Genomic DNA, 23209 nt, shown 5'->3' on the forward strand with positions numbered 1-23209 from the left:
GGGCTAAGTGTGCTAGCGCGAAGGGCCGTGGTATATTGCTGGTAGGTTGATATTTTCACGACGCAGGAGAAGGTTCTCGACGCTAAGCCTAGAGAGGCTGCGGAGGCTGCTCATGTGTTTGCAAATAATAATAATAATAATAATAATTTGCTCTCAGATCATGAAGAATCATACATACATGGCCGATCATCTAAAGGGAGTACTGGCAACACCCTATCCATGCAATCTTTCGACACAAAAAATGTAGATGCATTGGTTAAAAATGACCAAAGATCGCATATTGAACCGATATTGGACATACGCGCTACTTACAAGAGTTAAAATGCGATGCTTTTCGCATTTTGTTCCCAAGATCCGATTGAGCTCAGTGCTGCTACGGCATGGCATAGGCCGATTGGCATTGCCATTTCTTAGTTTTTTTTTAGGAGATGAGTGTCCAGGAGATCCCAAGTTAACGGATAAGGTACGCCAAGTCGCCAAATACAAGTCATCCATGGCCTCCCTCAGTGGCATGTTGGGGCACTTGTTATCTGAATTTCCTTATAGAACTGTAGAAAAACTTTTTTTTATAACTAAATTGTTTCATCTCATACGTACAATGCATTTTGCCTACGATAATGATTTTCTAAGTAACATAGAAAAACCCTCGGCAATATCAGGACTGCAAATCTAGTAACGAAGATCCAGGCCAATTCTTAGCGCTGCAAATGCATAACAACTCAGGAAAAAACTTAGGCAGCAGATCTTACCGGGACCATCTGCACAACATATGTTTCTTTCTCTGTCTACATCAGGTTACTATTCCAAACCTATATATGAAGAACAGCAGAGGATACGAGACTAGTTGTACATAGTAGAGCATATTGCTCTCACGCCAAAACAGCTCTTGGACCACTTAGAACTAGCGCACGATGGTGTGCGCGCAGGCTCCCCGCAATGGAGCTCGAGGAGAAGAGTGCAGGCCATGATTCAAGGTGCTTCACGAGCATCAGGGTTCCAGCTTCAAGGAGACAACCCGAGACTTCCTGTTCTGCTTGGCCGCCCTCACAAACACCACAGAGAGGCATGATGGTGCCCACCATGGCCGCCGGACTTCTTGCTCACCCTTCAGGCAGGCGACTGGATGTTGATTTAACAGTTAGCAGGACTCAAATAAAGCATTATTCATAGTTCAGGCACAGTGTTTCAAAGATTACATTATATAAGCTTTGATATCTTAATCATAAGCTTGACATCTCAAAACTACAAAAAAGAACAGCTCCATCTTATAAGCCGCTGATGGAGCTGTTGTTGGAGCCCTGTCAACAGGGGTCTATAGGGCTGCCTAGAGTTCATGGCAAACATACCCGATATTCAGCAGTATATTTATAACTCACATCTTACTAGTCGCTATGCTAACAACATTAGACTGACAGTAATACCAAAACAGAATAAACCAAAAGAGTAGTGTCAATCGTGCACCCTATTTCCTTTCAGTCTCCCTCTTATTATTCTCGAAGTGCTGGTGCATCAATGTTATCAATGAGTCAACATTTTTAAAAGAACAGTCCATAACAAGGTAGGCGCACTGTATGCTTGGCGTGAATGATGCCGAGGCCTACCTAACCTTTGAACAATATATCCCCCTGCCCGACTTACTTGTTTTTAAGGTGTAGGTACTAGGTACAGCCACGAAATGTGCATGTTAGAGAATTCTTTTACAACTATATGCTACAGAATTTTTTAGCGGCAAATCCCATACTATCATTTTTGCCATTCCACATGATAAGTCTATGTGCTTTTACATATAATAATGGGTTAAATTCTTGAACGTTTGATGCCAACGAGTTAGGATATCTATTCTAGGCAAGAGGTAGTTATGCATATTTTTGTAATGATTAACTCAAACCTTTGTCGTTAAGTTGGTAACTAAGACAAGTTCTTTTGGTCACTTTGGTAATAAATCCTAAAAAGATGGAATCAGTGAGAGCAAACCAGAAATTCATAGCAGTGGCTAGATTACACATTGTTATAAAGTCTTTTTGGTCACTTTGGCAGATACTAAAAAGATGGAATCAGTGAGAGCAAACCAGAAATTCATTCTAGTGACTGCTTTACACATTGTTATAAAGTCAAGTGGAACTGAAAGGCAATGTGTATAAATGGAGCACCATAACTGTTATTAGGTAGAAGAAACGTGCTGTAATAGACTCCTTGGTACGAAAGGCTAAGTATGAAAGAGAATTATGCAAACCTTTAATGCGCCTCAACTCTTTACACAGTGTGATAAAGTCTCCCCATTTCATATGGCACCGCCTGATAAACCGCAGAATCTGTTCAGTAGTAAACATGGACAAGCTTTCCAGATATTCCCCATTCACACCATTTTCTTCAAATACTTGTCTGTAGCCACCAAGGTTTATTTCTTCCAGCCATAATCCAACATCCTGAAAGAAAATAAAAAACTTATTAGGTGAGTAATCAAACATCTTGAGGTGACAAGATTGCCTTGAACTCTTGCATTGGATTGCACCTGCTGTAGTCATAAATAAAAAACTAAAAGTACTATGCCAGCCCAAACATGGTTCTATATTATAGAGCCTAACCTAATACATGATTCTAGAACAAACAAGCACGAAAATTCGAGAATGAGATTGAACTAAATTGCAACAAGATGTGCAAAACTACAAACAAGATGCATACATGAAAAAAGGGACCCAACAAAGCAGAGACAATGTGGGCACCAGATAATTAAATAGGAAAATAAATGACACTTATGTCATGGACACGGCCTAGCTAATATCATATCTGGAGTTTTTTGTACTTGGGCATAAGACACTTTGGCGTAAAACTAAAGAATAAGTCAATGAGAAAGGAATTTCAGGCTTTAGATCATTCGACTTGAGACGGTACACTGAAAACAGATCACAACACAGAGTCAACCCCCTAAGGCACCGATCGAATTAGGCTGCGCCCACCCAGCAAAACGTCCCCCGCTGAGGAGCGAAACTCTTGTGCACTCAAAAAATTGTACCCAGGATTACAACTTCATCGAAATCTACGATTGGGATTCATCCGGTGATGGTCCAATCTAGATCGAAGGCCAGAATCGCTGGGATCATCCCCCTCGACGCGTCCGCCCGCTCCCCCAGCCTCCCTCTCCCGCGCGCACCACGCGACGACACCCATCACTCGCGGTTCAAACCCAAGCACGGCTCCTTTTGCTTTATTTTTCTCCCGATCCGGCAGCGGTAGTCAGATGAGGGGGCGCGCACTGCGCCCAGCAACTGCGGCCCGGGAACCGCCGCCGAGATCCGTCGCCGCCGATCCGAACGAGGCCGGCGGAGGTCACGGCAGACGGAGGAGGCGAGCAGGAAGAGGAGAGGGAGAAGGAGGCCCGCCGGGCGGGCCTCCGCCGCCGCAGATCCACCCGAGGCCGGCGAGCTCGACGCCGGCCGAGCTCACAGGCGAGCAGACCTGGCGAGCCCGAGGTTGACCGAGCTCGAGGCCGGCCAAGCCCCCTGTGCCCCTCCTCCAGTGTCCTCCTGCGCTCCTCGCGGCCTCCGCGCTCCTTCCACCGCCTCCTCGCTGCGGCGGGGCGGGGCGGAGCAGCGGCAGGGACTCGACGCCATGGAGGCCAGCCACGGAGAGAGGGAGGTCGAGCCGCAGCGGTAGTTGGATGAGGGGGCGCACTGCGCCCAGAGACTGCGGCCCGCACGTCGCCGCCCATCGTCTTCTCTGCCGCCGCAGATAGATGCCGAAATCCACCCTGCCTCTCCCTCCGGCTATCGGAGCTCCACGCGCCGCGGCGGCACGCAGCAGGCCCCGACCTGCCAAACCCTACAGGTCGTGGGCATGGCTTCCAGGTCAGGGGCCCGCGGCTGCGGATCGGGAGCGGGGCACCTCGGCAGTCTGCTGGGTCACGCAGGACATCCGCTCCCTGGGCAGGATGGCGTTCGTGGTGCTGCGCAAGGGCATGAGCTCCGTGCAGTGCGTGATCGCCGCCGGTGCCGGCGGCAGCGCGCAAATGGTGGCGTTCGCCAAGTCACTCACCAGGGAGTCCGATCCGTGGTCGACGTCGAGGGCGCCGTCTCCTTCCCCAAGGAGCCCCACGTATCCACCACCCATCAGGTTTGACTTGTTGCTTGCACCGATTCCTTTTGAGTTTGGATTCATTCATGCATGATACTTTGATGTACGTCATCACCAGCTACCAATCAAACCGCACCGATTATTCATCCGCGGTAGATTGTGTGTGTGTGTTCTACCTACTTACATGCTGAATAATTGTGTGTTGTCACTATGAAGGCGCAGTTCAGAACTTCAGATTAGAGTCTCAAAGCCTCTGCAAAGTAGCCCTTCAGTAACCACAAGCATCTGCATGCTAAACTTGTAATCATCAGCCTAGGATACTGAATCAGACAAGTTCATCTTGAAGGCATAACGAGAAATCTGGTTACCAACACATACATATTTAAACTGTTCTTTCTATTGCTTCATACACAGATATTAGAATTTATATTCCTAGGGCACAAACATCAAAATGTTAGCAGCTCTTTAGGAAATACCTGTTAGTTTTTATTCTAAATGATCCTCACTATCGCCAGTTTCATCTTCTGTCACCATGCTATTAAGTAAAATTAACATAAACATGTTGGATACAATTCGCAGGTTGAGATCCAAGTGAGGAAGAACTATTGCATCAACAGGGCTATCCCGACCCTTCCATTTAACCTTGAGGATGCAGCACGGAGCGAGGCGGAATTTGAAAAGTCTGTATGTCTTTTAATTTGTAGATCACGTCATTTCCTTGCATTCTGCTTAAGTTTCAAGACATATGTACACATATGTTCTTTCAAATTCCATACTACTCAACATATGCTTATGGCTATTATCTAGATAAAGACAACAATGATTTTTTTCAGAACTCGCAAGGTTGTTATTTCTATAGCATGTCAAACATTATTGTTGGGGTTTGCTTTCACAAATTCTTGCAACATCATTAAATTATGATTATTTTATAGGTGACGGCGAGGGTAGTGTTGCACAAATTCTTGCAACATCCTCGTCCTCCTGGATGTACCGCAGCGCCGTCGCCGTGTACCTCCTCACCTGTGTCCTCTTCCGTCAATAAGAATCATTTCAATGCATAAAACAAGGAAATGAGGAGTAAATAAACCGTAAGCTCAATTTAGTTTCCTTTTTCCAACCACAGTTTGAATTTACATTTTTACTGATATGCACATCAAATCTCATATGGCAATTTTTCTTGAGTTGTCAAGGCTGGCAATAACTAAAATGCAAAGAACCAGGACATTGACTAAAAAGACTTTGCTTTACTTTCAAAATTGGTTCTTGTTCCTGTTCTTGAATAAGCTGGACTGAATGGAAAAAATTGGAAGGCTTTGGATAATATATTAGTGAAAATATTTCTCCTCCGAAAAATGTTATAATAATGCCGCGGCAAGGTCGGGCAGGTGCATTCTCTTATGGGAGTGACCATCTGTGAGCTACATTTTAGTTGATCAATAATGACCTGAAGTCGATTTTAAATATGTTAATAGTTGCATAGAGTTTCCAAACCTATGTTTATGGGTCTAAAATGTTATCATGCTTAAGCTGCATTTCCTGAAGGAGATGTTCTAATACACCATCAGTCAGCCATATACATGAAAACAAAATCCCATGGTAGCTTCTCACTGACCTGTCACTACGAACTTTGCATTAAGTATCAGTGCTTGTTGCTGATATTTTCAACTCCTTACCCATCAGGCAGGAGTGCCGTTGGATGTAAGTTATGGATTCTCTTTTGTTTGCGGACATCATTTTTATTGCTGCTTACTGATTAAGTACTGGTTATGAGCATTGTATCTTTTCATGTGAAATACACACAGATGCTTTAAAAAAAATATGTGGTAGTTTGTTTTGAGAATGTGGTAGTTTCCATCATTGGGCTATATGAGCCCCCAAATTATGTTTGTACTAGTTCTTTTATTAGAGCCATGATGTTAGTGGCCAGCTCCCTAAAACTTATTTTCATTCCCCTAACAATTCCAAGTGGTTATTTATTTATAATTATATAATCCCCATGCTTTAATATATGAATACAAGTGGAGGTTTTGCTCTGATGAAGAGCTTTTGCTTTGTGTGTGCTTATTGGAGTTCATGTTTCCTGCTATATCAGTTCCTGAATTTGCCAAAATCGCTTTTTGGATGGAAGTGGTTTTCCTTTTGAATATTAATATCCTCTAACTATACATTCGCTTTGTTGCTTCCTGACTTAGGTACTTGCTCGGGGACAGTGAGGGATTCATTTAGTTTGTGAATCTCATCAGGTGTTTCTGAATTTCGTTGAATTAATTAGCATGTACGAATTATTTTGAAGTTGATCTGTATGGCTTCTGAATTCAGTATGGCATTTCACTTTCTTTGGTGTTTTGTTTACATGATATATATGGAAGCGCGCTAAGTCTACATATTACATGTGTTTTTTTTTTTTGTGTCCGTAGCATTAGCACGTGCCAACTTACTAGTGTCTTAAAGGCACAAAAGAAAGGGTCAGCAGAAAGGCAGACTTTTAACAAACATCAATAATGCATAGCTTGGAAAACAGAGTTTGCACCACATCATGACAAAAAGAAATCAAGAATGCATTTTAACCCAGATTAGTAAAGAATTGATAAGCATATTAGCATAGGAAACAAAGGTGAAAGGTGTATCAGTTAACTGAACTTCACATAGCATCATCACACTTGTACAAAGTACAGAAAAAGCTCACAATAAGCAAGCTGTTGGTTTACAGGATTAAACCAGATATGCTCTAATGGCCAAAATCCAAAGTCATTAACAGAAAAGAACCCGGGAGTGCAGAAGATACAAACAAAATTCATAATTGTAACAAATAGGAACTGCAGGGGAAAACAGCAATTCAATAACTGAAACATCAATGCCCCCACTAGTCAGCAGCAGCAGCAGCAGCAGCACATAAGACTTTTCTTAAGAAACCACGCCATAAATTTCCCAAATACCTAACCTGAATGGCAATTTAAAGCTAGCAACATCACTACATCCCCTTGAAAATGTTTTAAAATCAACCTGGTTAAAACGTAGGATTTCGTAACTCTCTACTCCAGAGCAGAAGCAAAATCTGAAGACAAGGATCATCAAAGGGAGAACGCGACATGACAGATTCCGCATTCCCAAATCTCCTAGCTATTTTTTCCCCAACTAAAGCCTACATAGCAGCAACGCACGAAATTAAAAACCGGTAATTTATGAAAAACTAGCATTCGTAGCAGTCAAAACTAAGGAGGGGAAACCCAGATGAGCACCTCGACAGTCCAGATGAAGAAATCCAGCGGCTCTGGCGATCGTCCCCGGCCCACCTCCTTCCCAGAAGCAGACCTCGGCTGGGCCATGGGGGTTCAGCCGAACCAAACCCCCCAAGTGTCCTGGAGTGGAAACCGCGCACCAGTGCTCCAGTCAATGCCAGCCAGTGTCGATCTCGCCCGCTGGAGAAGAAGACCCCCTAATCGAGGAGCCATGGATGGACGGATCGGGTTAGCAGCGCACCACGCAGCACGAAAACCCCGAGCCAGCACCGAGTGGGCAGGAAGAGGAATCCGGGATGGATTGGGAGGAATACATCCAAGAAAGTGAGCCAGGGTTGCTTACCAAACCAAGAAGGGACCAGACCTTCCACGCCCAGACCTTAAGTTGCAACCTGCAAGGAGCACCATGTTCCATCGGTAATTACAAGAATACTGATGACTGAACGCTCATAGAGCGAAAAAAAACCGCACGTGTCCCAACTAAGAAGTAAAGTCTCTGCTCTAGATCTAAGCTTGGGAACCGCTAGTGCAGGAACAAGTTTCCTCCTACTCAACCAGTCAAAGATCGATTCGACACTCCATGCTATCGTGATCCTCACAGCTCGATTCCTCAGCGAAGGGACGCCTAGAGCAGGAATCGGTACCAGAAATTCGCTAATCGGGGCCTAACCATCCAGGCACAGTCCACGAGCCAAAAACAGCCGCGGCGCATGCCCCCATGCCCTCTCGCACCTCAACAGGAAGCGGCGAGAGGGGAGCCGACCTCGAGCGGCCGCCGCCGAATCGAGCATCCCCGGGGCCGGGCTCCGCATCCGCGCGCAGACAGCCTAGCTACCATACTAGGGACGAACCGGCCGGCGATTTGGGGCCCAACCGAACAGCAGGGGTCAAGCTTGCAGCTCACCTGGAGGCCAAGCGGGCCGGATCGACGGGGCGTGCTAAAGCCGGCGCAGGATCGCCGCCGCTGCTGACCGACGCGGGCGGCGAGGGTCCCCTCCGCCGCGGCTGCGGAGTCTTCTCCTTTTCTTTTTTTTCAAAATATAAAAATTCGAGGAATTGGGGGAGTGGGAGTTCAACCGAGACGCACCCGCGTGGGCGTGGGGAAGAAAGACAGGCCAGGGTGGGGCCCAGCTCCAGGGGCCAGGGCGGCGGAGATGAAGACCGGCTGTGGGCGGTGAGGGGCGGGGCGGGCGACTGGTTTGACCGGTGGGCGACGCGGTGCGGTGAGGCTGTGTGGGCCCCGTCGGCCGCGGTGGTGGCCTGGTGTGGTGGAGCTGGCCTGCCCGCCTGGGGATAGAGTTGACCGTCGTACGCGCGCGCTCGTGCTCGTGGCCTCGTGCAGGGGCCGGGAAATGCACTCCCCTGACTCTATCATCGACGACTGTAGTGCGCGCGTAAACTGTTGGCTTGATTCCATTTGGCAATATGGTTTTGTTTGGATTGAATAAATTGAGAGTAATCCAAAGTGTAAAGTATATGCATGTGTTGTACGCAGAGCTATGTACAAGGACTCGAATCTATGCTTAGTTTTAACTTTACTGAGTATGTGATTGTACATTGCTACGGGTGAAACAAATTCTCTCTATGAGTGTCAATAATCTTCGTTACATATTTATAACTACCATAGCTTCTGTCAACACCAAAAACCAAAAATTACACTCAGCGTAACTTTATAATGGCCACTGGAGCAGGCAAACAGCTAGGTGAAGAAGCCATTACAAACACAAGCAGAGATCTGAAACAAGCATTCATCAGTCCATCGCCGAGCTTATCCAATCACCGAGCTTACCTCTGTTCAGAGATCATATGTTCACATAGCATTAGAAAAATAGCACAATATAGAAGTTAGCTTACTGCAAAACAAGATCACTCCACAATGGACCATATGAATCAAGTTCACTTGGGACTAAAAAAGTAAAGATTAGCTGGTTAATACATGCAGCTATCTTGTTTCAAAAATTAAGCATGTCTTGATCACTGCAAAATGAAAGAACCACTATATATTTGTGATTGTCCCTAAGCAGTAGACTTTAAAATGCTCCACATGTAGACAGAGAATTCTAAAGGGCAGCAAAATTGACATGAACACATGGGGCTGTCGGAGCTTCTAAGACAGGAGGTGTGTTTTTCCCCAACGCTATTGTGAATTTAGCCGCCGACGGATGAGATCATCTGAAATGTCCGAGACAACAGCCTACTTACTCATAGATTTATGCATGGTGTTGAAGTAGAAATGCATGATTGTAAGAAGTTTCTAGAAGATTAGATAGTACATATGAACCATGGTTACCATGCTTCATGATGAAATATGAAATACTCTAAAAATTAGATATTTATATGGTTAGATAAGTATGAAAAAAATTATAGAAATAGATATTTTGTAAAAAGGTGTGCAGAAAATAGACACATGGCAAAACCATATGAACCATGAAATCCTATAAATAGGAGTGCTTCACTCCCCTCTTGCCATACCATAGCAAAAAGAGGTCTCAAGTAGGAGATGACAAGGTTGCCATGTAATGTACTAGTGTTATGGTAACGTAGCCAAATAAAGAGTGCAACAGTCTTATGTTGTACTAAGTTATGGTGAATAAAGAGTTGAGTGTCTGGGAGTGCAGAAGATACAAACAAAATTCATAAATGTAACTGTAGCGAAAATGGTCTCTCATGCCATATTTCAATATAATGTTTTGGTGATTGATATAGACAACACAACACTTGGACTAATATAATTATTAAGATGACCATTCTCAAGCTTTTAGGTTCAAATGATGACAAAGAGATGATAGGCGTAGCTAGGCCCGAAGGGCCGCACCTACGGTGGTTCCGCTAACTGATTATCGGACGGGGGTCGAGGGGGAGCCGCCCCTCGTGGGTCTCAAGACAGGGCCCTGAAACCTCTTCGGTCCAAAGGACAAAAATTGAAGAGACCGTGAAGAAATCCAAGTCGCAAAGATCAAAACGAAGACAATTTACTATCACCGGTTAAACCGATGATGAGCAAATTGCACTCATCGGTGCAATGAACACAGAAGCTGCGAGCTAGGGTTTGGCACCGGATTAACCGGCGTTGGGTGTTTTACACTCACCGGTGTAATGGACTTGGAGGCCGAAGAAGCAGCAGGAGTTTTACGGGCACCGGTTAAACCGGCGATCAAGGCAAAGTGAACGTCGGTGTAATTGTCCAGAGAGTTGGTTTTCGGGAACTCTGGGACAGTTACATGCACCGGTTAAACCGGCGATAAAAATACATTCACCGGTTGATTATGTCGGTTGATTAAGGTAGCCGTTGAAGTATAACGGCTAGTTGGAAAAAGGTGCTCACCGGTTAAACCGGTGATGACACAAAGTGGATCATCGGTTTAACCCGTGATAGCGCTTTTTGTCAGCCACTTTTCCAACGACTCTTTTGGGGTGTGGGGGCTATATATACCCCCCAAGGCCGGTTGCTGCATATGGTTGGACGCCAGAAAAGTTGAAGGAAGTGTTGCCCAAACAAACTAACATATCCAACCATCATAGCAAAGCTTTAGTGTCATATCTAGCTTGTGAGAAGCTTTGAGAGAGTGCTTTGTGCACTTGTATAGGGATTAGTTCTTGCGAGAGCTCCCTTGAGCAAAGTTTTGCTGCGGCAAGCAATTGTGTACTCGTCGTGTGACCCTCCGATTTGGTGTGGAGAGGCAACGACATTTTATGCGGGGAAGGAGATCCCTCTTGGTGAGAAGCTCCAATAGTGAAGACGGTGCCATTGGTGACGCTTTGAGAGAGATGGTGGCGGTGGCCTTGTCTTGGTGACTTGGCGCCACTTAGCCTTTGCTTGCCGGAAGCCTTGGTGGCGAACGCAAGACGGTGATCAAGCGAAGAGACTTGGCATCACCCTTGTTCTTGTTGGATAAGTGGCCGTGGACGTAGTGAGAGACTTGGTGTCCTAACCGAACCACGTTAAATCGTGTGTCTTGGTGTCTTCACGGGAGTTTGCATATTCTCTCACTTACCTCTTTACTTACCGTATTACGTTTCCGCATTTACTATATCTTGCGTGCCTTTACTTTTCTAGTTAGTTTGATTAGGATTGGTTATAGGTTGCAAGTCTTTTAGGGGTAAGTAGAGAATAGCACAGATAAACCTTAGTCATAACTAGCATGTGTAGGACGTGTTAGGTTTATCTCATGCAAATAAATTGAGCCCTAAGATAGAAAGCGATTAGCGACCCTATTCACCCCCTCCCCTCTAGGGTCAGACACCCCGTGATCCTTACAGTAACAAATAGGAACTGCATGGGAAAACAGCAATTCAATAACTGAAACATCAATGCCCCCACTAGTCAGCAGCAGCAGCACATAAGACTTTTCTTAAGAAACTACGCCATAAATTTCTCAAATACCTAACCTGAATGGCAATTTAAAGCTAGCAACATCACTACATCCCCTTGAATATGTTTTAAAATCAATCAGGTTAAAACATAGGATTTCGTAACTCTCTACTCCAGAGCAGAAGCAAAATCTGAAGACAAGGATCATCAAAGGGAGAACGCGATATGACAGATTCCGCATTCCTGAATCTCCTAGCTATTTTTTCCCCAACTATAGCCTACACAGCAGCAACGCACGAAATTAAAAACCGGTAATTTATGAAAAACTAGTATTCGTAGCAGTCAAAACTAAGGAGGGGAAACCCAGATGAGCACCTCAACAGTCCAGATGAAGAAATCCAACGGCTCCGGCGATCGTCCCCGGCCCACCTCCTTCTTCCCAGAAGCAGACCTCGGCTGGGCCATGGCGCACCCAAATCAGGCGCCATGGAGTGCTCTAGTCAATGCCAGCCAGTGCCGATCTCGCCCGGTGGAGAAGAAGACCCCCCTAATCGAGGAGCCATGGATGGACGGATCGGATTAGCAGCGCACCACGCAGCACGAAAACCCCGAGCCAGTACCGAGTGGGCAGGAAGAGGAATCCGGGATAGATTGGGAGGAATCCATCCAAGAAAGTGAGTCAGGGTTGCTTACCAACCCAAGAAGGGACCAGACCTCGCGCGAACGGATCTCTGCACCCCACTGGACCCACAGAGGGCGCACGGCGGGTAGAGGATCCGGCCGGGATGGAGAAGGGGAGGGCGCGGCCTCGCCGGTGGTTATGCGGTCGGCGGCGACGCGTCGGGAGCTAGTAATAGTGGTGGTGCCCGTGCCCGCGGGACTGGACTGGATGGCAAATGGCAGCGCGAGGCCCTATGCCTAGCTGGGATGGGAACACGCACTTCCACCTTCGTTTCCTTTCTTTTATTTTCATTTCACTTTCAGAATGAAGAAGAAAAGTGTATTTCAGTTTAAATTTAAATAACGCTAAATAGAAAAGTGTATTTCCCTCTCACATAGTATCTCTTTTTCTTTTTTTCACTTTCGTAGTTATTTTAATAAGAAATGTTAATTTGGTATGTCGCTTTGGTCACGAAGTGTTATTTTAGGGTTCTTTTCGCGTGAGTTTTTGTGTTTGGATTTCTCACTTTGTATTTTAGAACCATTGCACCTAATGTTTAGCTGTTTTCTTAGTTTTTTTATTTCTAAATGAGTTTATGCAGAGGAGATTCATATCAGAATAGTAGAACATATAAAATATACTCTCTCAATCCCTAAATAATTGTCGTTCTCGCTTCCCCAGAAATGACTTTGATTAATTTTATATAAAAATATATTAATATTTATAATACATAATTGATATCATTAGATAGATCTTTTAATATAGTATTTTAACAAATTTATTTTAAAAAATATAAATATTGCACGTATTTTTTACAAATCGAGTTAAACTTGTGGAACGCACACCAAAAATAACAAATAAAAAGGGACAGATCGATATTGTATTTCTAGCCCTGCAGTTCGTTGTATTTTTGGTAGTGTTCCAAGACAAACATATTCAGCGCTTTACCATTTTGTAGCAATATTCTTTTGCGAGGAAGAAATGCTTAGGTTTCCTCATGTATTAATGTGATGTAATCTAGTCCAATTCAGGAAAAAAACCATGTTCATGTGGACCTTATTTTAATCTATCTAATATTATTATATCTATAATAACGCATAGATACCGATAGGAACAATGGATTAACAATTAGGCATAAGTGTTATCCTAAAGTTTAGACTTTTCAGTGCAATATGCTATAAAATAAAATAAAAATAAGTGCATTAGATATTGTCAGGGGCAAGTATCACGGGTACCCCAAGTATGGTCCCTCGAGCATCTGCAAGAGACTCCCTATATCTTTCTGAATTTACAAAGATTTTAGTGAGAAAATGCCCTCCAACGGTCTTTTCAATTGAATATCTAAATATAGACATTCTCTGTTCCGGATTTCTCGCTAGTCAAAGATAGAGAACCAGAATGACTCTCTAAACTACATACAAGATATAGAAAAGCTGTTGTAAGAGCAACTCTAAAAGCTCTCGTATCTTGGGTGAATTAGCTAAAAAACAAAAAGTAAGACAAAAAAACCCATCCAACAAAAACTCTATCTATCTCGTCTTCTATCCAGGGATACAGTTGGGCATCTTTGGCTAGCGTTGAGCGCTAGCCATCTCTTTTTGAATTTTGAAAAAGCTGTTAGATTTTATTCTTTTTCGCTAGCTATTTCGTTTTACATAATAACTATATTAAAATTTTAGCTATTCATAGATACAAGAGCTCTTGAAGATGCTCTAAAGTGCAAAGATGTAGAAAATAATTTTTACTCAAATGCATTTAGAGAGTAGATTTTAGAAGGGCTCTCGAAGATGTTTTTAGACCCTGTTTGTTTTATGGGACTTAAAAACAAATAGGTGGGGTTTTTTTGGGCTAAAAGTCCCTTAGAGGCTAAAGAAAAAAGACTCTCAAGAGCAGCTTTTTGGGATTTATTCCACCCTATCTCTGGATCCACGCACGATTCCCTAGCAACGTGCCCCCCACCCACCACGAGGCCACCCACCTGTGACCCTCTCATCCCCCACCTCCCGCTCCCCCATGACCCCCTCCCGCTCCCCTCTTTCGATCCCCGCCGCCGGATGCACCGCCCGCACAAGGCCCGCCGGTAACGCCGGCCGCACAAGCCTGCCGCCGGCGCCCCCGCTCCACCCGCTCGTGCTACGCTAGCCGACGCCTCCCTCGCATCCCTCCACCATTCACGCCCGCAGATCCCGACGCCGCGAGCCATGCGTCTGCCATGGCCCGCAACGACGACGCCGCCGCCATGGCCTGCGCTGTGGTGGCCTGCCCTGTGGTGACGTTGACGCGGCCGCGCAGGCCCAGCACACCCAGGGCGGCGTGCCTCTGTGGCAGAACCGCTCGAATTAATCCGGCTCAAGTGCGCTAACCATTACCTTAAAGGCCATATGAGTTAACACGCACTTCAAACGGAGTAATCTGGCAGCGCTGTCAGATAAAGTCCCAATGAAACAACCTACGCTTCGATCGAACTCAAAGCTTGCATAAAACTCACACGAAGGCGAGTCCAGAGATTATAACATTCCATAATTTATTACATCACAAGTATATTATAAATTTATTACAAACTGAGTTTAAAAATCAGAAAATGCTTTTGAATCATGAAAGAGATCATCAGAGTTCTTTATTGCAGCGGAAATAAAACGATAGACTAGTGCCGAAACAAGACGTCATGATAAAGCCCGTACATGACATCAACCATACCCGAAAGATCACCTGAAAACAAAGCCACAAGAAAGGCTGAGTATACTAATACTCAGCACGGCTTACCTGTCATCGGATATACCTTAGTCCGTTAACTAGACATGCAAGGCTTTTTTGCTGGAGGGGTTTGTTTTGCCGAAAAAACGACTAAGAGTAGGTCCTTACTTTCAGATTTTAGCTTTTATAATTCTAGTTTAATTAACCATTCTAGATGAGCATCTACCTCTAAACAATCATGGTGGTAAAAACATTAATCATCCATCAGTATTCATCATCATCATGTTCCACTTGTTACTCTATGTGTCAGAAATTGTTAAGCAGTCTCATGCCGTGAGAGGCGGACGATTCGAATCGAGTTTGTTAACCTGGTCAGGGGAACCTAACACACACGTATGGGAACCAAGTCACCCACATGACTTTTCCCTTTCTTTTCAGTCCGTGCATCCGGGTCATCCCCCTCGACTACAGAGTAAGTCTACTCTAGTAGCCGCGTGGCGCGACCACCCTAAACAACTTTAGAAGAGGATGAATGAACGTTCCACTCGCCGGTCCAATCTGGTACTTAAGCTTACCTATTACTATATTTATCGGCATGTGGCTAGTACTTTCAAAAGCTTAACGAAATGTGGTACACACCGCGACCTTAACATTTTTGCTACTACACAGACAGGGAATCACAAGTACCACATCCCTGCCCGTGGTCCTTATATTATTGCAGAATGTAAAGCATTGCAACTCCTATAATTTCGCGAGTAGCAGGAAACTACTCGACTTTTACCGGTCCTAATTAGCAGAGTACCTAGTCGAGCCTAACCTCTAGTATTCAAAACATGGGTACCTAGAATCATGCATCTATGATTTCAACCAATGCATAAAAACTTAAATGCACAAATAAATAATATTACAACATAGATTGCATAGATTGAAAATAACAGGAATTAGATGCGCTGGGGCTTGCCTTCCTAGGCAAAAATTAGCCTTGGGCTCTTCCGAACATTGGTCCGGGTCTTCCGCAACTTAGTTAGATTATCTTGAGCTGCATGTAGTTCGTTCTTGGACTCCGGCACCAACTCGTTCATTCTGTCGACGAGAGTAGTAACGTCTATATGAATGCAAAGTGTTCATGTCACTATATGGTACAAAATTATATTTCTTTCCTTTACGATAATGTTGTAGCACAAGTTTTATTATAAAATTTATTCATTACATTTTCTTGGGCAATCGTTTATAGAGTAGTAATTAACTTTACTTGACTTAAACTCATTAAGCAAATTGGGTTTGTGATATTTTTCATTTGTCTTTTTTCACATAAAAACTTAGTTTATTTACTATCATTACTAGGAAGTGTTTCTGGTGTTGAAATTTTTATGCGGAGAACAAAACTAAACTAAATAACAAGCTTACTGTAAAAAAATTTCAGCCAATTTGATGCAACAGATTAAACATAAAAAATAAAATAAACAGCTACTCCTAGAATAAAGATCCATTTATACAAAATTAACCATGCCATTATTGGTTCTCAAAATTTTAGTGAATAATACTAATATGATATCTAGCATGCTGTAAATTATTCACACTTTTCGTATGCAAATTCCAGAGGCTATACTTTATACAAACTAAAGCTATATTTAACAAGATCTAAATATCCAGAGTGTTCCATGATGTTTATGAGTTCCAAAATTTTACAAGAACCTATTCTAAACATGGGAATGCTTCAGTAAAAATTTCAGAATTTTCTAAACATGGGTTTCTGGTCATGAAAATTTTATGTGATACTCTACTCAGTAATGTAAGCCTACCATCCAAAAATCATCCTTAATTCATTTGTGGAACTCCTAGAACTATTATATGCTATTTATTCTAATGTTTAACCTAGATTAAAATAAAAGTAGACACTGAAGAAGTGAGTGTAACAAAAGTTGTAGAGTTTGTTGCAAGGATTCCATAACAGTTGAGTTTGCATTTTTACGATTTTTCTATGAATTATTATTGATTTTACAAGTATGCATCTAAATGTTCATGTACATTTTGCTGTTTACCCCCTGGAATCTTTTATTCTCTTGCAAGGGGGCTCTTGGCCGGACTTGCAGAGTAGGGGCGGCGGTGTTTGGCCGGATTCCGGTGAGGAAGCTCGCCGGCGGCGAGGGGCAAGTGGGGAAGGGGCTAGAGGAGGTTGAGCCACACCTTTTGGTGGCCTTGGCTCGTGGGGAGGTGGTCTGAGGCGGCGTCTGCACGAGCGCCGACGGTCGGCGGTGATGCTCCGGTGGGGCTGAGGATGGGGAGGCCGGCTTGGATGGTTCAGGGGAATGAGGGGGTTCCGTTTCGGGGGGTTGATGGAGGCTGGGACGGGGCGGAGAGGCAGTTGGTGTGGAGGCAGGAGGGGGCGGCGGTAATGACGTGAAGGCCTTCCTGGGCGCGAGCTGCAAGGGGCGCTGGTGCCCTCTATAGGTATAGTGGAGGAGGGGAGGAGGGTCTGGGGTGCCTTCACGGTGAAGGGAGAGCGAGTCGAGAGCAGGACGCGGCTTCAGCGTGGCCGTCGGCCTGCCATGACGTCATGGCAGGCGGACAGCTCGGCAGGGGCGCGTGGCGACCTCCGCGAGCGCCAGGAGCGCGTGGTTTCGGCAATACCAGGGGCTCTGGGAGTGGTTTGGGCCTGGAGCGCGGCGCGTGGCCGGCCAGGTAGCCAGCGCCGGCGTACGGACGCCATCGTAGGCCTAGCGCAGGGACGAGGGGGAGAATCAGAGTGAGGGCAAAACCGTAAATAGAGCAAAAGTCAGGGTCCCGATGAAGAACTGACATTTTCTCATACTTCCTAATGTCAAATCAAAAACTTTTGAATACGAAACTTGTTCAATTTTTCAAGATCTATAACTTTTGTTTCAAGCACATTTTTATTGGAGCAATGATTTGAAAGTTATAAATTTACATGTAAATGTACACGCATACCCATGCCTATACATATATACAATTGCTTGCAAAAATGAATTTTGATGTTTTTATTAAATTTTTCTTGATCCTTTGTGCATAATATTTGTTGCTAATCTATGTTTAGCCAAATTAAAAACTTGGGATGTCACAGCATCGACTCCATGGCGGGCAGCACCGCTGCATGAAGCGCCGTGTCGTTGCCCTTGAATGCCGGGGTATTTGAGTCCTTTCACCACTTCATTTAATGTTTTCTAATCTCTTTAGCACCTCAAATCAAACAGAAAGAGATTTTTTTTTGTTTTAACCCAAAGACTAAAATTAGCCGAGACTTTTAGGAACCAAACAGCGCCTCGGAGGACTAACTAATCACGGGGTAAAACTTCCAAACCGAGCGGATCGCCCTCATTGGACTGTCAGGAAACCACGGACGACCCACAAGCAAAAGGAGCATCGACGGCCCAACAACAGGCCCGGGAACGAGGCACGGGCCTTGCTGCTACGCAGTGCCGTCGAGGTCTTCGGGGACCTTATCAGAGTGTAGCTAGTGTAAGCATGGGGAAGGCTGCGAAGTCGATTCGGCGGCGGAGGCAGCGATCGAGATCATGTCTCTCCGGTCCCTCGGTTACCTCCTCACCCGGAGGCGCAAGATCTACAGGGTGCAGGCGGAGTCCTCGCTGGGGATCGTCTCCCAGGCGGCCTCCGTGTCGGCGGCTGGCAGGCCAGGACGTTCTCTACACACACTCGTGAGTCTCCTTGCCCACAAAACCTCAGATCGACTCCAAATCTCAGATCGAAAGTTTCTTCCTCAATTGCGTTCATGTTTCTGATCGATATGGAAATAGAGAGATCTCGGCGCTGGTGATAACGTTAACGCCTTTGGCGCTGTGGTCGCGGCCGCGTTGGCTGGAGGGCTTGGAATCTTGATTCTCAAGAAACATCCAGATGACCCAGGTATATATATAGTGTAAGTTATTACTGGTTCTTTGCTTTGTTGGTTGTGTTACCTTGTCATGCATGAACCACCACGCCTATGCATTATATTGGGACCTGTGTGTAGTAGTAGGTAGCAACGTGACCAACGGGGAGGACACCAAGGAGGAGGCTAGCAGGAAAACTGGCCTTGTTTGGATCGGCAACGATTCTAGCACGCACACGTTCCGAAAAAAGAATCTCGCATGCATGAAGTACTAAATGAAGTCTGTTTGCAAAATCTTTTTAGGGATGAGTGTAACTTTTCGCGATGAATCTAATGACGGTAATTAATCGATGGTTTGTTACAGTGATGCTACAGTAACCATCCTCTAATCGCGCGGTCAAAGGCCTCATTAGATTCTTCAGGGTCACTAGCGCGGGGATTCTGGAGTTGGTTTTGTAAACTGACTTTGTTTGACACCGTAATAAGCGGTCAAAATTTACTATTCATTACCGGCCATCAAAACCAAACGGAGCCGGTGACAGACAACAAGAAGCCCATGCAGGTGGAGGTAGTAACTGACATGGAGAAGCGGGACGTTGACGTGGAAGAAGCAAGGTATCGTGAGTGGATGAAGCGGGAGGGCAAGGTAGACCCAAATCAAGAGGAGAGGAAGCGATTTGAGGTCTTCAAGGAAACGGTGAAGGAGATGGACGCTCTGTACGAGAAATCGTCGGTCCGGTACCTTCCAGAAAGCCCTTGGGCAGACATGACCTATCAAGAAATCATGGAGATGAGAGGCTACAACAAAAGGATTAACTCTGACCAGTACCGTGCAGAAGAGAAGGCTGTGATTCGTATCATGAAGGTAGCCTCCTTCCTCACTAATAAAATTTGTTCTTGACATTTGTTAGTCTCTGGACCCGGCCATCAGGGACCTGGTACTACTACTACGACTACGACTACTACTTGCTTAGGCTACTTGCACATGCTTAGATCAGGCCATTCGGTAGTGTACACAAGAACCAAGAGATCAAAATGGTAGTCTATACATTAGCTACCTTTATTTTTTTTGTTATGCATCTTAATTATAGTCCTCAACGAATCTTATGTGCGTTTTGTATAAACTAAAACCGTTTCTAATGTTAGCAGCATCAAACAATGCAACATTATTTTGATGTCTTCTTTTGCTGCTCTTTTTTTTCCCTCACGAAATTGAATCAGCATGTGTTTTTGGGAGATCCTAACAGTTGTGCTTCTTTTTCATGAAAACAGGAGCGGGCACAAAAGTTGATGGAAGAAGGGAAGCTCAAAAAACACAACCGCTACTCGCATCTTTTTCCTGAAAAAACAGGAGCGTGAACAAAAGGCGAAGGAAGAAGGGAGCCTCCACAACTGTTCGAAGCAGTAATGCAGCCGGCAACAGCTATCCATGAGAGAAGCGCCGGTTCTTTGGTTGCCACTGTGCCTGCCAGCTGCCTTGTACTTGTAACGACCCAAGTTTAATTATCATGTTAAGCATTGCATGATGAGCATCCTTGTTTAGCTTTGAGAAAAAATTTGTGCTTGATTTGAATGCATTTGAATTTAATTTTGAATTGTTGATACATTTGAAACTCATGCTTTGTGAAGCAACTTGCATTTTTATTATATGACTTATATTGGGAGTTATTTTTATAAAATACTAGTTTGAAAATCTAGAATTTAGGTGATTTTTCTCGGATTTTAGGAATCCATCTTGAAGCCAAACAGCTCAGCCGAAAAGCCTCTAAATAGCATTTCGGGAAGAATTTTCATTTCAAATCTACAATAGATTTTCTACCAATTCATTGCTAAATGGGTTGCTCTTAATTTCTAGTATCATCACAAAAATTGGCGTGATTTTTGGAGACTTGAAAAATCAGTTCTGAAGATTGAAGCAAAGAGAGAAGTTTCTATACAGAATCAGGATGTCCGCTCCTCTACCGCGGAGTGTCCGCGAGAAGCATCTGCGTGCGTGTCGCCTGTGCAGAGAAGCTGCGCCACGTAACCCACCACGCGTCCACGCCCCAACCCGACTTCCCACCTCACCCACGCCTGCTCCCCTCCCTGTTGCTTCTCCCCACACAGAAACTAACAGTCCCTCTTCTCTTGCTCTTCCCCAACCAAGCAATGGAGGAAGAAACACTTTTCCACACCAAATCCCACATCCCCTCACCGGAGTTCAACGGAGGACGAGTCAAGGACCACGATGACGAGCTTCTCCACCACCACGACCATCTTTTCCTCGTCGGAGACCTAGGAGAAGGCCATCCCCAAGCTTCTTCTTCTTCTTCACCAAGCCCTCGAGGATGAACTTGAGCCGATCTATACCGACGCTACTCTAATCCAACAAGTGGCCTCTTGTCGGTGAGCTCCCCTCGCCGTTTCCCTTCCTCTTGTGCCCTCACATTCAAGCTCTCTAACCCATCCATGGTCTTTCATCACTTTTCACCATTGATGACTTAGAGCTTCGTAGACTTCATGCATGTCAAATCTACTAGCGAAAACAAGTTCCCTATGTCTTTAGGAACCCATAGAAACAAACCACACTCGAAACCATTGCCGGAACCTCCGCCGGCGACCTCGCCGGTGAGCCTCGGCCGACAAGCGGACGGTGCGCGACCTACGGTTGGACAGTCCGCGAGTCGTGGCCTCCTAGACCGAGCCTCTGCACAAAACACGTCCCCAGAATTTTCCATGGCGGACAGTCCGCGATTCACCCCCGGACGGTCTGCAGTTCACTTCCAAATTCTACACGGAACCGAGTCATTTCTGAAACTCATCCCGAGCTCGTACGGCAGACGGTCCACCCCTCCGGGCCGGACGGTCGCAGGTATGCATCATCTTGCATAATTTATATAAAATTGAATATAGCCCCGATTGATGTGAAACAAATTTTGTTTGTTTTGTCTTGACATTCTCTACCTGTTAAAAATATGTTTGCACCCAAAATAATTATGTTATTTTCTCAGTTTATTTAATATGTGTTTATCATCTTAATTGCCTAATTAATTCTCTGTTGTCCAAAAATTAGGAAACCAATTTTGCTAGTTTCCCTATGACGTGTACTATCCATTAGATATGTTGTTTGGTATGAATTATTTGCAGATTGGTACAGTTTAATCCATGTTTGCTTAAACCTAATTAACTACTAAATTGCACAATAAATACATATGTGCTTCTAAAATTATGGATCCAATTTTGCTTACTTTGTTGAACATTTATCTATTGTCTAAAATTGATAATACATTTTAACTAGTTATATAATCATATAGTTTCTAATTTGTTAATTAAGAGCTTGCTACCTAGTTGAATGCATGCATGGTTAATTATTTTCTGCTGCTCCTAAAATCATGAAATGAACCTTGTTAGTTAGCAATGGTCATGATATGTTGTTGATAAATGCTAGCTTTCATTAGATGTTCTTAGAAGGATGTTAAATTATATAGGCTTGTTCTAAAACTAGTTCACTTGTAATAAAATGTCTAGTGAATCAATTGTGCTCATGAGAGCTATCATCTTCCTTTGTTAATTAAAGATAAATGTGATATACTTGATGATTTTAACGTTCCCTGATATAACTTATAATGATGATGCTTGTCTTAGTTAAGTGGAACATGATTGGCTAGCTTCTATTTTATATAATGATGATGATCATTTTATCATAGCTAAGATGTAATGGTGCTAGACACCCTTTAATTCTTGAGTTGTCTAAAATTGGATATGCTAGTGTATCAACGTGGATGAGCATGCTCTAATACTTTATGTTGATAGCAATCATGAACTAACTCACATGGTTGAGTCTTGATGTTGTAATGAGTTACTTATTCTTAATTTATAGGACAACTAATAATAATAACACAACTAGTTTTGATGGCATCTTCTTGTTACAACTTATTTTGTAGAGTGTATGCAAACATGTGATTATTGTTTTGCATCTCCCTTTATAATTTTTGTGTGCCTTATTTAATTGCTTGCTTTATGATCTTGAATCATGATAGTCTTCACTTCTCATGAGTCATTGCATCTCATATGCATAAGCATTCATGGCATCTTTCTAATTCATGCATTTATCTCCTTTCCTAGAGGATGATGTTCCGGAGTGTCGCGGTTGTGGAGTACCAAGGCAGGCACCTATGTATCTCAAACGCTACTTTTGAATCTTAATTTGCTATTATAAATTATTGCTTGTGCATGAGCTTAACCCTATCTAGTTCATTTGATATGTGTAGAACCCACTTGGCATGTTTTCCCTTCTAGCTCTAGAATAACTTATACTAGGTGCAGCATGCATGTTTAGACTTCTCGAATTTATTTGCTTAGCCATGCTTAGCTTACGATAGAAGTCGAGAGATGGCAAGGTCACC

The 23209-nt window shown here is 44.2% G+C and overlaps 2 protein-coding genes and 1 long non-coding RNA gene across 8 annotated transcripts; 2 read left to right on the forward strand and 1 right to left on the reverse strand.

The window, feature by feature from the left end:
- Positions 1-549: 549 nt before the first annotated feature.
- On the reverse strand, positions 550-12546 carry LOC120699619. 5 transcript variants are annotated; one of them, XM_039983625.1, is made up of 6 exons: positions 12316-12546; positions 11998-12169; positions 11808-11900; positions 7075-7152; positions 2234-2426; positions 550-1119 (listed from the first exon to the last, which is right to left on the reverse strand). In XM_039983625.1, exons 2-6 carry the CDS (start codon positions 12085-12087, stop codon positions 989-991), a joined length of 585 nt encoding a protein of 194 aa, XP_039839559.1. In that variant the 5' UTR covers positions 12088-12169; positions 12316-12546; the 3' UTR covers positions 550-988. The 5 variants fall into 5 exon arrangements, with proteins under 5 accessions (XP_039839559.1, XP_039839563.1, XP_039839562.1 ...); XM_039983629.1 differs by lacking the exons at positions 7075-7152; positions 11808-11900; positions 11998-12169; positions 12316-12546 and adding exons at positions 7311-7490; positions 7654-7702; positions 8215-8413; XM_039983628.1 differs by lacking the exons at positions 7075-7152; positions 11808-11900; positions 11998-12169; positions 12316-12546 and adding exons at positions 7311-7508; positions 7654-7702; positions 8215-8413.
- LOC120699620 lies at positions 4045-4856 on the forward strand. Its single transcript, XR_005685512.1, has 2 exons — positions 4045-4110; positions 4651-4856. It is a non-coding gene; the product is annotated as an uncharacterized LOC120699620 (long non-coding RNA).
- Positions 12547-18480: 5934 nt separating the features above from the next.
- Positions 18481-20441, forward strand: LOC120701538. Of its 2 annotated transcripts, none has more exons than XM_039985546.1 (5): positions 18481-18651; positions 18751-18859; positions 18966-19025; positions 19358-19689; positions 20097-20441. In XM_039985546.1, exons 1-5 carry the CDS (start codon positions 18511-18513, stop codon positions 20181-20183), a joined length of 729 nt encoding a protein of 242 aa, XP_039841480.1. In that variant the 5' UTR covers positions 18481-18510; the 3' UTR covers positions 20184-20441. The 2 variants fall into 2 exon arrangements, with proteins under 2 accessions (XP_039841480.1, XP_039841481.1); XM_039985547.1 differs by having other exon boundaries at positions 18969-19025.
- The last annotated feature ends 2768 nt before the right edge of the window (positions 20442-23209 follow it).

Source organism: Panicum virgatum, chromosome 3K, assembly GCF_016808335.1.
Source record: "Panicum virgatum strain AP13 chromosome 3K, P.virgatum_v5, whole genome shotgun sequence".
Classification (NCBI taxonomy): Eukaryota; Viridiplantae; Streptophyta; class Magnoliopsida; order Poales; family Poaceae; genus Panicum; species Panicum virgatum.

What these genes read in the sequence shown, in the direction of transcription:
- LOC120699619 (XM_039983625.1), bottom strand. Translation starts at nt 12,087, where the DNA reads ATGGCCCAGCCGAGGTCTGCTTCTGGGAAGAAGGAGGTGGGCCGGGGA. An exon ending in TCTTCATCTGGACTGTTGAG is followed by an intron (nt 11,901 to 11,997) that starts GTGCTCATCTGG and finishes GCTGCTGTGTAG; the next exon opens with GCTATAGTTGGGGAAAAAAT. An exon ending in AAATCCTACGTTTTAACCAG is followed by an intron (nt 2,427 to 7,074) that starts GTTGATTTTAAA and finishes ATTTTCTTTCAG; the next exon opens with GATGTTGGATTATGGCTGGA.
- LOC120701538 (XM_039985546.1), top strand. Translation starts at nt 18,511, where the DNA reads ATGTCTCTCCGGTCCCTCGGTTACCTCCTCACCCGGAGGCGCAAGATC. An exon ending in GACGTTCTCTACACACACTC is followed by an intron (nt 18,652 to 18,750) that starts GTGAGTCTCCTT and finishes ATATGGAAATAG; the next exon opens with AGAGATCTCGGCGCTGGTGA. An exon ending in CTGTGATTCGTATCATGAAG is followed by an intron (nt 19,690 to 20,096) that starts GTAGCCTCCTTC and finishes TCATGAAAACAG; the next exon opens with GAGCGGGCACAAAAGTTGAT.